This window comes from Talpa europaea (assembly GCF_964194135.1).
Source record: "Talpa europaea genome assembly, chromosome: 5".
NCBI lineage: Eukaryota > Metazoa > Chordata > Mammalia > Eulipotyphla > Talpidae > Talpa > Talpa europaea.
In genome coordinates, this window is record NC_140071.1 from 108,632,686 (window position 1) to 108,646,528 (window position 13,843).

Sequence of the window (13,843 nt, forward strand, 5' to 3'; positions counted from 1 at the left end):
AAATAAGACTAATTTTTAGACAACTTCTGGTGGTTTTCAGGGGTCAGAAATGAAGAAAAAATAAGAGATTTAAAATGTCTAACTTAGAAAGAAAGGGCAATGGAGTTTGAATTTAAATAATTGCTAGCTATAAGAAACTATGAATGGGAAAAGTTAGGATATATGAAAATGTGAAGATGTAATACCTAAAATTTTTATTTTAATCATAGAAAAAATAATCTTTTGAATAAACAGAAGTGAATAATTATGTTGTGAGGTGACTGGAGTGTTTATCTGGAAAGGTGAATCTTGGGTGCCACCTACCTAAATATGATACACACGCCTGAATGCAGGGAAGATAGGACCCTGGGAAATGAGACAAGATTAAAGAAGGAGGTTAAAGACTAGCTTCTGAGATATAATATTAAGAAATAAAATTTTAAAATACCCTCCACTCATCTAAGGTTAAAAAATAATGAGATGGAGAATAAAATGAGGAGTTTCTGATGTGGGAGACTAGGAAATTAATATAGGGCATCAAGAAGATCACTATCATGTCTAGCACCATTAATGTTACTGAATGAAAGAAATAGTAAACACCCTATAGAAAAAGACTGCTGCCTTGGCATGTCTGAAATCATAAATTCAATTAACCCCTTCCCCAAAGTCATTAAAGAAACTCACTGGATAGAAATAGAACTATACCTTCCTTTAATAACTTTAAGAAACATCTTTTAAAATTAATGAATATAAAAACATTTAAACATATGATCAATTAGTAGCTAAGATTATTCTTTTCTTTAACTGTACTTCAAACTGACATAATTATCCACAAATCAATATATTTCAAGTTGGTAAGAGTCTTGACAAGAAATAAAAAAGACAAAGCAATGCTATATAATGTGATTAACTTTAACGTCAAGGACATACAATCTTACACATTTAAAGCAGTTTTGATGAAGGTTATAATCTTTACATAAATTTAGATCATATGCTAAAAACAATAATTTTACATATTTTGTCCATCTCCACAGTAGATAAATAACAGGTCATCTTTAAAATCATGTTCTATTAACCTGCTTCATTTATAATTACTCTATGACTGTTATAATCATTACATGCAAGATATTATTAAAAATAAATCCTTTTAAGAAGGATAGCTTTCTTTCAAGGAATATACTATAAATTTTCTATGTATGGGATTACTTAAAGATTAAAGAAAATTTGTCATTATGGAAGCAAATGATTTCCTAAAATTTGGGGGCACTTTTATAAGTAATTCATTATTTATGCTTTGGAAAGTAATGTCCAAAAGTTAGACTATTCATATTTAAGTAATTTCGCACAAGCTAACCATTAAAGCTAAACTTAAAAAGAGATGAATAGAGACATTGTGTAAATCAATAGTCTCTAGCAAATAAAAGCAATCTAATTGTGAAACAAAATGCAAGATAATTACTTTATTCTAATGTGTTTTCTTCATATTTATGCCCACTGTTCTTACTTAAGCAAAAGCAAATTAAAATTTTTTTTAAATAATAAATTTTATTTTTATATTCCCCAATACAATTGCAAACGCCCCATTCTGACCCCAATCCTTCCCCTCCCACAAATTAAAATTTTTAATACCATCACTAGGTTATAGTTACCACATTACTGCACAAAAAAAATAAATTAAGATTATATAAACACAAATTCTTATATTAAATTCAATTTGAAAATGATTGTCCTAACTTACTCTATATAAATTACTTATTTTCAGTAAAACCTATTATGAGCACTGGCACATGAATCTTTCTTAGTTATGACCCCTATTTGTTAAATTATTTGTTTTTAAGTAGTATCTAATATAACAAAAAGCTGTCAGAAACAGGTTTAAAATAAACTAATACTGGCTACCTGCTCAGGAGCCCTCTCTGCTCAGAGAGCTTTCTTGTCCTCCTTATCTGACAATATTTTTTTCACTTTTCTGCCTAAAAAAAATAAAATAAATGTACTAGTTTGGGGTTAAGAACAATAACAGTGTTGAGCATAAAAATGATTACTGAATATATGTATCAAAATATTTCTCCCAGGAGAATGTGATTAGACTATCTCATACAAACCCTACATTTTCAGATGAAATTATATGCTAAATATTTCTTTGCACTGACTAAAGTGTCCTGTAACTCTCCACAAATGCCACACCTAGTTCTTGTTACTGTAGTCAGTTAAATTCTAATGAGAGAGAGAGCAAGAGGAAGGAGATGAAGAAGAAGAAGAAAAAGAAAAGGAACCACAATCAAATCAGGAAATTAACAGAACTTCATATCAAAAATCTAAATGATGCCTTAGGAATATTTTAACCAGAAGCACACAAGAAATGATAACATACATGAAATATTTTTTTCTCTTAGTTCTTTAAATATCCAATATTATTTGGATGTCTTGGATATTAAGTATAGATATGATCCCCACCCTCCCAACCCCGCCAAATGCACAGGTTGCCTTAAGTAGGTTTTAGACAGTATATTTTTACTTTACTTCCACAAAGACTCTGAAATTGCTCTATACCTGGGACAATGTGAAACTCTATGATGCTTAACCGACTATATAGCCACATAATTGCCAATTTTCACTGCTTCCGATGAGGCCTGACAACTCACCAGCTTATAGCAGTGGCAGACAACTACAAAAGAAATTTTTACTTTTCTAAATTCTTTTCAGAAAAGACCTCCTGAAAATTCAGGATTGAAAAAAAAAGGCTTATGAATAATGGAACACACTGCTATACACAACCAGGTTTTAAATCCTTGCAATATTCCTATCACATGGAAGAAGGTCCAGAAGGTGCAAATAAAGCAATGCATTTACCACCTTCTTAAAAGTAATCACAAAAGTAATAAATATGAAAAATCATTTTTAATTACCTCTGTTGAGTGATGCTGAGCTGTTTATATCTCCAGTAATGAAGGAAGACTCTGACTGCTTTCGGACCGTGTCATTCCACATTCTGCGAATTCGGCTCTGGATGGGGGAAAAAGAAGAAAGGAAATGAACTCACCAGGCAGTGCATTTTCACACAAATCATTCTTTTCTTCTTGTCATAGTTATATGAGACCTCTGGTTTTCACATTTGGCAAATATACAACATCTCTATGGTTATATTACAGAAGTAGGAGTACATGAGAAACTAATGGTAACAATTGGTTTTCATTAAGTGCGTTCCTCAAAGTCTATATAAAAATAATTATAACTATGAAAAAGGAACGAATGTAATGTACTATATCAATTAAACATGTTGAAGATATATAGAAGTGTACTCTAGAATGTTAGAATTTAATAAGTTTAATTTCCATGGATAACCAAAATTTCTTCATTGTAACTTTTATGGAAATGAGACATTTACATATGCATTAAGTTGCCAGTTTTATTAACAAAAGATTTAATTTAAGAATTCAGACTCTTGCAAGAGTTTTACACATTTTCCATAAGTTTTATAAGAAGGCCAATATAATTTTAGAGGTTACATACTACCCTGGCTTGCCTTTCTCTTGAAGGAGATAAAGGAAGTCAATTCACACTTATTCCCTGCTTTACAGTAGAAAGTTTTATTGAGAAATGAAAATTCTTACATTTAAGAATTTTATATTCTCAAATTCAGTTTTCTAAGGGTTGGAATATCAAGAAAAGCAGTATAATAATTTCTTATTGGGGGAATTGTTTTATTCTATTTCGCTATTTTACTGACTTAGGGATCAGAGAATTATTAACATTTTTGTCTGTGGAGGAAACAAAATAACACTTTTCCAAAAATGAAAGTTTTAAGAACTATGACTACTACTAATTGTGAAACCAAGCCCACAGGTGGTTATGTTCAAAATATATTTGAACTTCTCAAATAACAGAGCACTTAATCTTAAAATATGGACAATCAATTCTATGAATCTTGGGAAGTTTCTCCTTCAGAAAGACTGTTTATACTGTTATGTGGGTCAGACTACAAACATGCACAGCACAGAGCAAAATTAAGTACAAAAAGAAAACTGGTTCAGGAATACAGGTTCTGAGTACTTGAGAATGTTTCTATTGAAAAATACTTCAAAATTTCAAATTGGAATACTGGGAAGAAAGTTCACACATTGGTTTGTTGAATTAATTAATGTGTTGACTAGTTAATTAAAAATATCAATTACCCTCTAATGCATGCCAAATACTAACCCACAAAATACAATGGGAAAAAGCAAACTCAAAATGTCTCTTATTTTTTTTTGCCTTTAATTTTATCATTCATGGAGCTGCTAGGTTAATAAGTGGCAGATAAATCAAATTATCACAAAAATAAATGCAAAAGTACAATAATGAGCTCTCAAATCTACATAGAAGCATTAATATAGCTGATAAATATGAGCACTTATATGACCATCAGTGGATGAATAGATAAAAAATGATAGAATTATATACAGCAATAAAAGTTTAAAAGAAGCAAAACCTTTCAGAATAACACAGATGTCCAAAAAAAAGAAAACAGTAAAAGAATATGTACTAGATGATTCCATGTGAATAAGTATTAAATACACACTGAACAAAACGTACTGATAAAAATTAAAACTGTGGTTACATTTGGAGGTATATAATTGAGATATGTTTAAAGTGTTTCTGAGTTACTCAGAAACTTGATTAGTGGAAGGGTATTAATTCACTGTGTCACACACTTATATTTGTATACTTTTGTGCATGTGTTTTTCACCATGTGATCTAAAAAAAATTAAATATCCATGGTAAGGGGATATGCTTTTGTCTAGGAAATCTGAAAATATTGCACTGAAGTGACATCTTAACTGAGAGTTAGAACAGTTGTTAGGTGATATTTACATGTGCTGCTCTCATCATCTCAGCTTTTATTTGTCTACTAGTTAGCCACACTGCTTCTCTGCCTCTCCTTTGTATGCTAAGCATGCTTTTGCCTTAGGACTTGGTATAACTGTTCTGTCCTTTGGAGTGCTCTCTCTAAATTGAGGTCTAGGCAGCTCCTTTATCTCTTTAAGTTTGCTCAAATTTTTCTCTTTAAAGAGACCAAACTTCATTGATGCTGGAAATACAAAGGGGAAAGGCAAACACACACAGGCCATACATGAATGTGTATATATGTACACATTAATTCTGAGTTCTATACTATGTATTTTTCTCATGTATTCAATGAATAAAACCTAACAGGAATGCCAGGAGGTAGGTGTCATTTATTCACTAGAGGTTCCAAGGTGAACAAGTCACAGACCCAAAAAGTGGTATAACCTATATTTGAACCCAGTCATCTGGTTCTAAATTAGGAGGCTAACAACTTATTATATTATATCAAATAATAGTTAAATAGGGAGAGGGAAAGGAACAAAATCTAAGTTTTACAATCAGAAGAAAAATAATATAGTATTTAGTGCAGAGTCAACACTTAAATATTCAAGGACTGAGCCAGGATATGCCTTAGAGTACTGGAGTGAAAACCACTACTGTAGAATACTATATACTATAAGACATAAAGAAATAGAACTATTCTAACAAGGAACACTAAACAGCATCTTTTTTGGAAATGGAACAGTAATTAGAGTAAGTCAAGGAAATGGCAAAACAAATTTAGGAGAGGCATAAGGATTGATTAGGGAGAGATTTCAAGCAGAGAAAGACATGGAAAATGTTTTATTTCTGATGTTGAATTCACAGGTATTCATTTTATTACTATGCTTTACAGTTTAATATATGTTAATGCATTTTGCTGTTCTTCAAATATTATATATCTACAGAATCAAATATTATATATCTACAGAATCAATAAAGTAAATGACAGAACAATTAAAGGAAGGGCAGAGTAAGAAGAGCAATACTTCAGTCCACAGCTTTTAAGCATACACATGTACATTTCTATACACATTTTTATGAATACAGAGTATTCAACTTTTTATAAGGGACTGGAAACAGGAAGTGGTTACATGAGAGCAACAGATGAAGGGTATTTTTTCTTTTAATGTCACAAATCATACAGCTCCAAAATCAATATTTTTAATATGTGATAGAGAATTACTGCGTTAGGGGGGAAAATAATTATCTCCAGAATCATATCTGTATTAAAATAATTTTTTTGGCATTTTCAGTGAAGTACTAAATTCCTTTCTCTGGCCCATATTCCTCTAGCTAGAAACAACATGAAATCATTAATTATTATACAAACTTAGACCATAATTTCATAAATTTATTGCAATGGTTTCTTAAATTTCTGTCATAAATCATTCCCACTTGAGACATTGTAAAAGAACAACAAAAACAAACTAGATGTGTTAAGCACTAGGAATCATGAAAGGACAGCAACTTTTAACAGAATATAGGGAAGAGATATTTAATTTCAATTAGTAAATATTTTTACCTGTGAGCCTGTGGAGTAACGTCCAGGAGTACGAGAACCAGATGTTTTCCCTGAGCCAATGGAACTCTCTGTACTTTTGCCACTACAGCAATGCGTTCTCAGGCATTTTCCATACTCTTTTCGAACCTAACCAAATGAATATTAACTTATATGTCAACAATTTTTGGGAAAGCTTTTATCATGTTTGTTTATTTATTTATTTACTGCCAACTTAGTCAAATAAGACATAAAAATAAATACTGTCCTAAATCATCTCTACACTGTCAAGAACAACAAAAATAATCCTCAACCATATGTTCATCAACTAAAATACATTTTCTGGGACATTTTATCATATTGGTTATACATTCACAAATTACATTATTAATAGTACTGTATATGTTATTCTTAGCTTCTTCTATATTGATTTTATGTGTTCATACATTCCATAATTTGTGACTAGAATATTCCAATGTAATTTTATTTAAAACAATATTATAAATATTTGATTTTTGGAGGAATGTTGTTTAGAGTCAAAAGCAAAAAAAAAAGTGAATAGTACAGCAAAACTAGTATTCAAATGTAAAATATTATATCTAATAATGTAAAATTCATTCTGTCAAATACATAGCAGAATCAGAGAGAAAACACTTATATTTGTTCAAAAAAGTCACATTTATTGATTGCTTAGTGTATCACAGAAACAATGACATTGAGTAAGGTTAATCAAAGAATGGAGGAGGGGTGTTGATTGGAAATAGGAAGGGGTACCAAGGAAAGTTTCTCAAAAAGAATTGAGACAATCTTCAAAGATAGGTTGGAATTAGTTTATACTATCAAGTGTAAAGAAAGGAAAGAGAGGATATAAGAAGTAAAAACAGGGAGGCATGATGTGCTAATGTTTGAGATCTTTATCTGATCTGGACTAGGAAAACTGCATATTCTTTAACATAATTAAAGTTATACTGATCTGTTTTGTCTCTAATCTCTTTTATGCAAGGTTTTCTATTACTGGAAATGATTATTTTTATAATCCAAATTCATATTTTGTTCATTTTCAAAAAATTAAATTTGTATCCACTTGCAAAAATGTCTAAGATATGTGTGTATGCTAAGGTGGATTAAAGAAGCTGGATTTGGTTAGGCAGGTAGGTCCCTCCCTCAAAATTACATAGAACAACACTGAAAAGGTTAAGCAATGAAAGACTGTTTAAGCAATGTACCTTGTGTGAAACCATCTATATCCCACAGGTACTCTATAATCAGAAAGTTCTTTCTAAAATGTCACATTTCTAACATGATTACATGACCAACACAAGGTATGGTATATTGTTAACCTTATTATTAAATTCATCTATTAAATTATCACATCTGAATCTGGAAAAAAAATATGAATACTTTATTTAGAACTTGGAAGGTTTAAAAAAATCTCTACCCAAGAACAAACACTATCTTTGTTGTAACCTACATCACTTCATTGTACCTAATGTAGTCAACAAGCAATAGCTTTCTTTTAAGAAAACACAATGATTTTTTAATGAAGTGATTTAAAGCTAAGCAAATATTTAGGGAGAGGTCAAAAGAGAGGCAAGTTGAAGAGAGGAAGGGAAGAAATGGGAGAAAAAAGGAAGGAAGAAAAAAATAGAAACACACAAGGAAATTCTATGGGGACTACACCTGAGGGGGTGGAGGGAAGCAAATATTCTTTAAAAATGAACAATGATGTAAAACATTAAAAAACAATTAGTATAAAAAATAAAGTAAAAAAAAAAACTAAAAAAATAGAAACAGTACTCTTCCTATTACAAAGGCAGCAATATTGCATAAGACACAGGACCCATCAGGAACTATTTACATTTTCTAGTATAAAAATGTTGAAAACTCCAATTTTCCAACATCAGTAAGATGCTCTGAACATATAAGCTACCAGCAAATAAACATACCTAGTGATGTCAAATCTCACATTAGCAATAATACTTACTAAATCATTATACTGACTTTATATTTTCTGCAATTTGATTTGAAATTGTAATCATGTGCTTTAAAAAGAAGAAAGCAACATAATAGGGACTATGTACATGAGAATTTTTTTCTTTAGTTTGCAGTAAAAGTTTGCATATTCTAATCTATGTCATATGATACCCCATCTTAACTCAATCAGACGATATCTTTTTTATTTCAATGTGATGTTCTAGAATCAAAAGACAGGAAAGAAAATATACATTACTGACAGAGTATTTCTTTCATATTTTCAGTTGAAAAATAAAATAATCATGAAAGCCTCTAAGAGTGTATTATATAATTGAGTGTATAATGAAAGAAAAAGTGATGACTGTAATTGGAAATGCTGTTGTCACAATCATGTAATCTATATTCAGGAAAGAAATGACAACTCAAAATTTGATGTTTGCTAACAAGTTGATCCAATACAAAATAACCCTATGAAACAAAATATATCAAAAAATGGAAAACTTCATATTTAACTAAAAATGAGCTACTACATTAGCATGGGCGTACCATTGTATTTAGTTATGTGATTAAAAAAAACACTTAAAATTAAATATTGTTAAAATGCCTATGCTACCCCAAATATATATAATTCAATACAATCCTCAAAATCCCAAAGGCATTTTTCACTGAAAAATAAAAATTCTAAAACTTTTATACAACCACAGAAGCCTCCAAATAGTTAAATAAACATGAAAAAGAAGAACAAAGCTAAAAGTCACACTGCTTTACTTAAAACTATACTGCCAAAATATAGTAATCAAAACAATATATGACCCTGGTATAAGAAAGGCACCAATCTAATAGAATCAAGAGTATAGAAATAGATCTTTTCGTATAAAGTCAACTGATATTGGACCAAAACACTAACAACTAAATTAGGAAAGGGCAGTATCTTCAATAAATGGTGTTAGGAAATCTGACTAACCACAAGATCAAGAATGAAAGTGGACTGCTACCATATACCACTCACAAAAATCAACTCAAAGTGAATGAAAGACTTAAACATAAGAAAAGACACCATAATCCTCCTAGTAAAAAAATAGGAGACAAGCTCCTTGACATTGGGCTTGGCAATACTTTTCTAGATATGACACAAAAGCAACAGCAACAAAAGCAATGAACAAATGGGACTACACCAAACTAAAAAGTTCTTCTGTGCAACAAAATAAGCATTCATCAGAATAAAAAGGCAGCTACAGAATAGAAGAAAATACTTGCCAATCATATGTCTAATAAGGGGTTAATATCCATATAAATACAAACCAATAACGAAACACACATACACACACACACACACACAACCCAAAAACAAAACAACCAATCTGATTTAAAAAATGGTCAGGAGAACTAAATAGACATTTTTCCGAAGAAGGCATACAAATAGCAAAAAGGTACATGAAAAGATGTCACTGATCTTCAAGCCAAAGCAAAACAAAACTATAACGAGCTATTAGCTCGCACCTGTTAGAATACCTATAATCAAGAAGACAAGAGATAAGTGTTTGTGAGGATATGGAGAAAAGGGAATTCTTGGAAAGTAAAATGGTTCAGTCATGGAATATAGTGTGGCAGTTCCTCACAACATTAAAAATAGAACTACCCTATCATCCTGCATTCAGAATTCTGGTAATAAAATCAAGCATGACTTAGCAACATTTACATCAATAAGGGACCACATATATGACAGTTGTCATAGATATTACAGTGTATATTAAGATATACCACCTAAGTTTGTGTAATTATATTCTATGACATTTACACAAGGCTGAAATCACCAAAAGACTCATTTATCAAAATATGTCTCCATCATTAAGTGATGCATGACTCTGTATCAAAGGAAATGAAATCAGAATCTGGAAGAGATATCAGCACTCCCATGTTCATTACAGCATCATTTACAATATCAAAGATATGGGAAACTATGTGTCCATCAATGGATGAATTAGTTATATATATTATATTTATATTATATATATTGTTTATTATTTATATTAAATTCCATATATGTGAATATGAATATTCTTTATCCTTTAGAAGGAAGGAAATGCTGCTATTGTGACAACATGGATGGACCTTAATGACACTATGCTTAGTGAAGTCAGTCAAATAGAGAAAGACAATATTGCATGATAGAAGTTATATGTGGAATCCAAAAAGGTGGAACTCACAGAAAGAGAAAATAAATAGTTTTTGCCAGAGGATGGGAGTAGGGGAAATAGGAAGACATTGGTTAGGGCATATGAACTTTTAGTTATAAGATGAATACATTTGGGACATCTAATTTATAATCACAGCATGGTTTTTATAGTTAACAATGTTATATTATTTACTTGAAAGTTGCTAAGAGAGAAAATCTTAAATGTTCTTACCATATGAAAAAAGAAATGGTAATTATCTGAGGTAAAGCAGAATATAGCTAACACTAAGGTAGTAATCAGTTTACATTATATAAGTGTATCAAGTGAACATATTGTACACCAGAAACTTACACAATTATATGTCAATTTTTAAAAAGAAAGAGAAAATTTTCCTAATATTATTTCTGCAATTTCAAAAACAAGTACCTATTATTTTAGGAAAAAATAAATTCCATGTTCTCTATATTCTTTGATGGTATGCCATGTTCTTGACACCAAATAAAATGCCACCAAAATTGAAAGAATAAAAACACAGAAGTGGATGAAAGAACAGTATGCATGTTACTTGTTTTTATAAATCATAAAGGCAACCTTCTAAATCAGGGTTTGATAATTTTTTCATGAAGAGCCAGAGAGACAAAACTGTATGCCCTGTGAGCCAAGAGGCAAAACCAAGTACGCTATATACTTATTTTTAATTTTAAATTAACCATTTGAAAATGTAAAAAACATTTTTGGCTGACTGGCCATAAAAATTAATATGACCATGTTTGCCAAACTGCATTTGATGATACATAAAAATATCACTTATATATGTTAAACACACTAAAATCTCTAGACAATTGCTTGGATCTTAAGGTTCAAAATTTCTACCAGAATATCAAAAACAATTTTTAGTTATTCTATGTATATTGGTAAGACAATAAAAATAAAAGTTGAGAAAACTCTGATGCTGACAATAAAAATCACAATCAAAATAATGTATAAAGTATAAAAAATATTTCCACTCTAGAAAATTTCTATGTAAGTCTCATTAAAGATAATTAAAGATTACAGATAATGTACGAAAGGTTAGAATAAATCTGACCTACTATACTTGAAGGTGTTATAACTGATGGCCTAATATTCCCTAATTATTGATACATAGACAAATTTTGTCTTTTCTCTTAATCTCCTGATTTTACTCCTGTCTCTGTGTGTGTATCCCCTGCCTCCATAAATCTTAGAAAAGTTGCTTCCTAATACACAAATTCCATGTGTCTTCCAATAAAAATATAAGGTCAAGTCTACAAGATAATAATTTTTATGCATTATCTAAATCAGAATACTGTGATTCTGCCTTTTGCTGTTAAACACACCCACCAACTACCTTGCCTGTAATTTGTACCAGTTTTGTCCATTCTAAAAAAAAATCAGTGATGCAATATATTTCTTAGAGGTGATCATGTCAAGAATGAGTTATTACAATATGCTGTAATTGCTGTGATATCACACAATGTATGCCATTTGTTTCTGAATCCAGAATCCTAGCTTACCTTTTTTTGTAGGACACAATGGAAAATGAATATAAACATTCCCTGTAGAGAATTGAAAATGGTGAAGAGATACGCCATGATGACTGTGCTTTCATTAATATACATGAGTCCAAAGGCCCAGGTCAATCCTAATAGGCAGAGAAGAGCTATTGCACCTATAACCCATGACCTATAGAAAGAGAAAAAAAATAAGGGTTCTCAATAATTGGTCTTTAATTAGCACAATATCATTAATCAATAATATCAACACTGGAAAAAATCTTACAGTAAGTTTTCTTGATAGAAAATGTAAGACAGGTGGAATAATATTGTAAGATATGAATGGGGACTAAAATTTCAAACTTGAGGAAATATACATGAATGAAAATGTTATATACACAGAAATTGATTTAAACAAAAGCAGATCTGTACTATTAAATTATTCATGTATTTGTAGCACATATGTAAATGATATGGAGATGTGATCATGGTAAATGACAAGAGGGAAAAGCCTAGACAGCTATGTTAGTCTCCATTGTTCTCATTGGTATGATAATATTTATTTTGATTGCATTCTCCATTACAGCTTCATCTGGTACATTTTTTACCCCATTTTTCCAAATTTCCACTTTTTCCATAAAAATTTTAGTGTTTGCTGACAACAGAACTAATATTAGAAGGAACCAGGATTTGGAGTAGGTATGTGACTTTTTAAATTTTTTTTTTCTGATTCTATAGTTATATAGAACAAATGTGAGGTAGAATGGATGGGAAAAATAATGCTACTCTAGGTCACAATTTGCTTTCTTCAGCCTTTTGATTGCTTTCTTATAGGTCATGGTGGACTAGACTGGAAATTAGGTGACTGGCAGCTTTGCTGAAAAGGAGCTTAAAGGACCAGGGCACTTCCATCTCTTTGAAGTATCTGTAAACTCAAGGGATATAATGAAGCTGACAATGAGATGGAGTGGTATGAACAAAATAGTCCAGAATGGAAGACAAATTCTCACTCTCATTCCATTTCCTTGGTTTCTTCCAAGCTGCCGTTCATAAGAGTTATAAGCAGGTAACAAAATTACATGTATTTATACTTGTGTTGTATATATAGAATGAATCCTTCCACTAGACAGGAATCTAATAACTGAAAATGGAATTGTTCTCAACTCCTCTCTAAGTATATGGGAGAACAGGACCAATTCAGCCTAGATCTTGATACATTCATGAAGCCACCCTTTCTTTCCCCCCAACACCTTCCATGAACAGGGTACACAAATCTTTTTTTCCAGAGGACTTTAATCTTCCACTTACATTGTCTAATGAAGAAATACTTATGAGAATTGAAACATTGCAAAATGAAGCGGGGAGAATCACATATGTTTACCATAATCTGAAGCTGGGTTTAATTAGCTTTCAAGGAAATCTACCTGTTAAGAAAGATATGGTCCCAAAGTTGTTAACTTTCTTTAAAGTCTTAAAAAATTAACCTCAAATGTTTACTATTTTTTTCCTACAACAATCAGCCACTATATTTTAAATTTAAATGTCCACTAAATTTAACATGTTTATTTAGAATATTATCATTCTTGAATAAAGAATCCCTAATGGAAGATTGCCACTGCATATGGTATATGTACTTATATGAGTTAAAAAACACTTTGGAGTTATATGTTATTCTACAATTAGATTCAGAATGTTGGAACTTTCAAAATAGTTATCAGCATCTTAAAGGGATCGGAAAAAGGAAAAATGGGAAGAATTGCATATAATTTAGGCAAAATTTCTACTTAGATTTAGAAGCAAAGTGACAGGGTAAAATACTAAAGTCTATT

General features: G+C 30.8%; 1 protein-coding gene across 31 annotated transcripts in view; it reads right to left on the bottom strand.

Moving 5' to 3' along the window:
* ADGRL3 (adhesion G protein-coupled receptor L3) overlaps nt 1–13,843 on the bottom strand; it is a gene marked incomplete at both ends in the record, with an annotated part of 456,353 nt that overhangs the window by 22,380 nt on the left and 420,130 nt on the right. For all 31 annotated transcript variants that reach the window (XM_084234180.1, XM_084234185.1, XM_084234176.1 and 28 more), the window contains 3 exons: nt 2,889–2,985; nt 6,374–6,499; nt 12,036–12,204. In XM_084234180.1, coding sequence (XP_084090306.1) covers nt 2,889–2,985; nt 6,374–6,499; nt 12,036–12,204 — 392 coding nt within the window. The remainder of the gene's footprint in view (nt 1–2,888; nt 2,986–6,373; nt 6,500–12,035; nt 12,205–13,843) is intronic.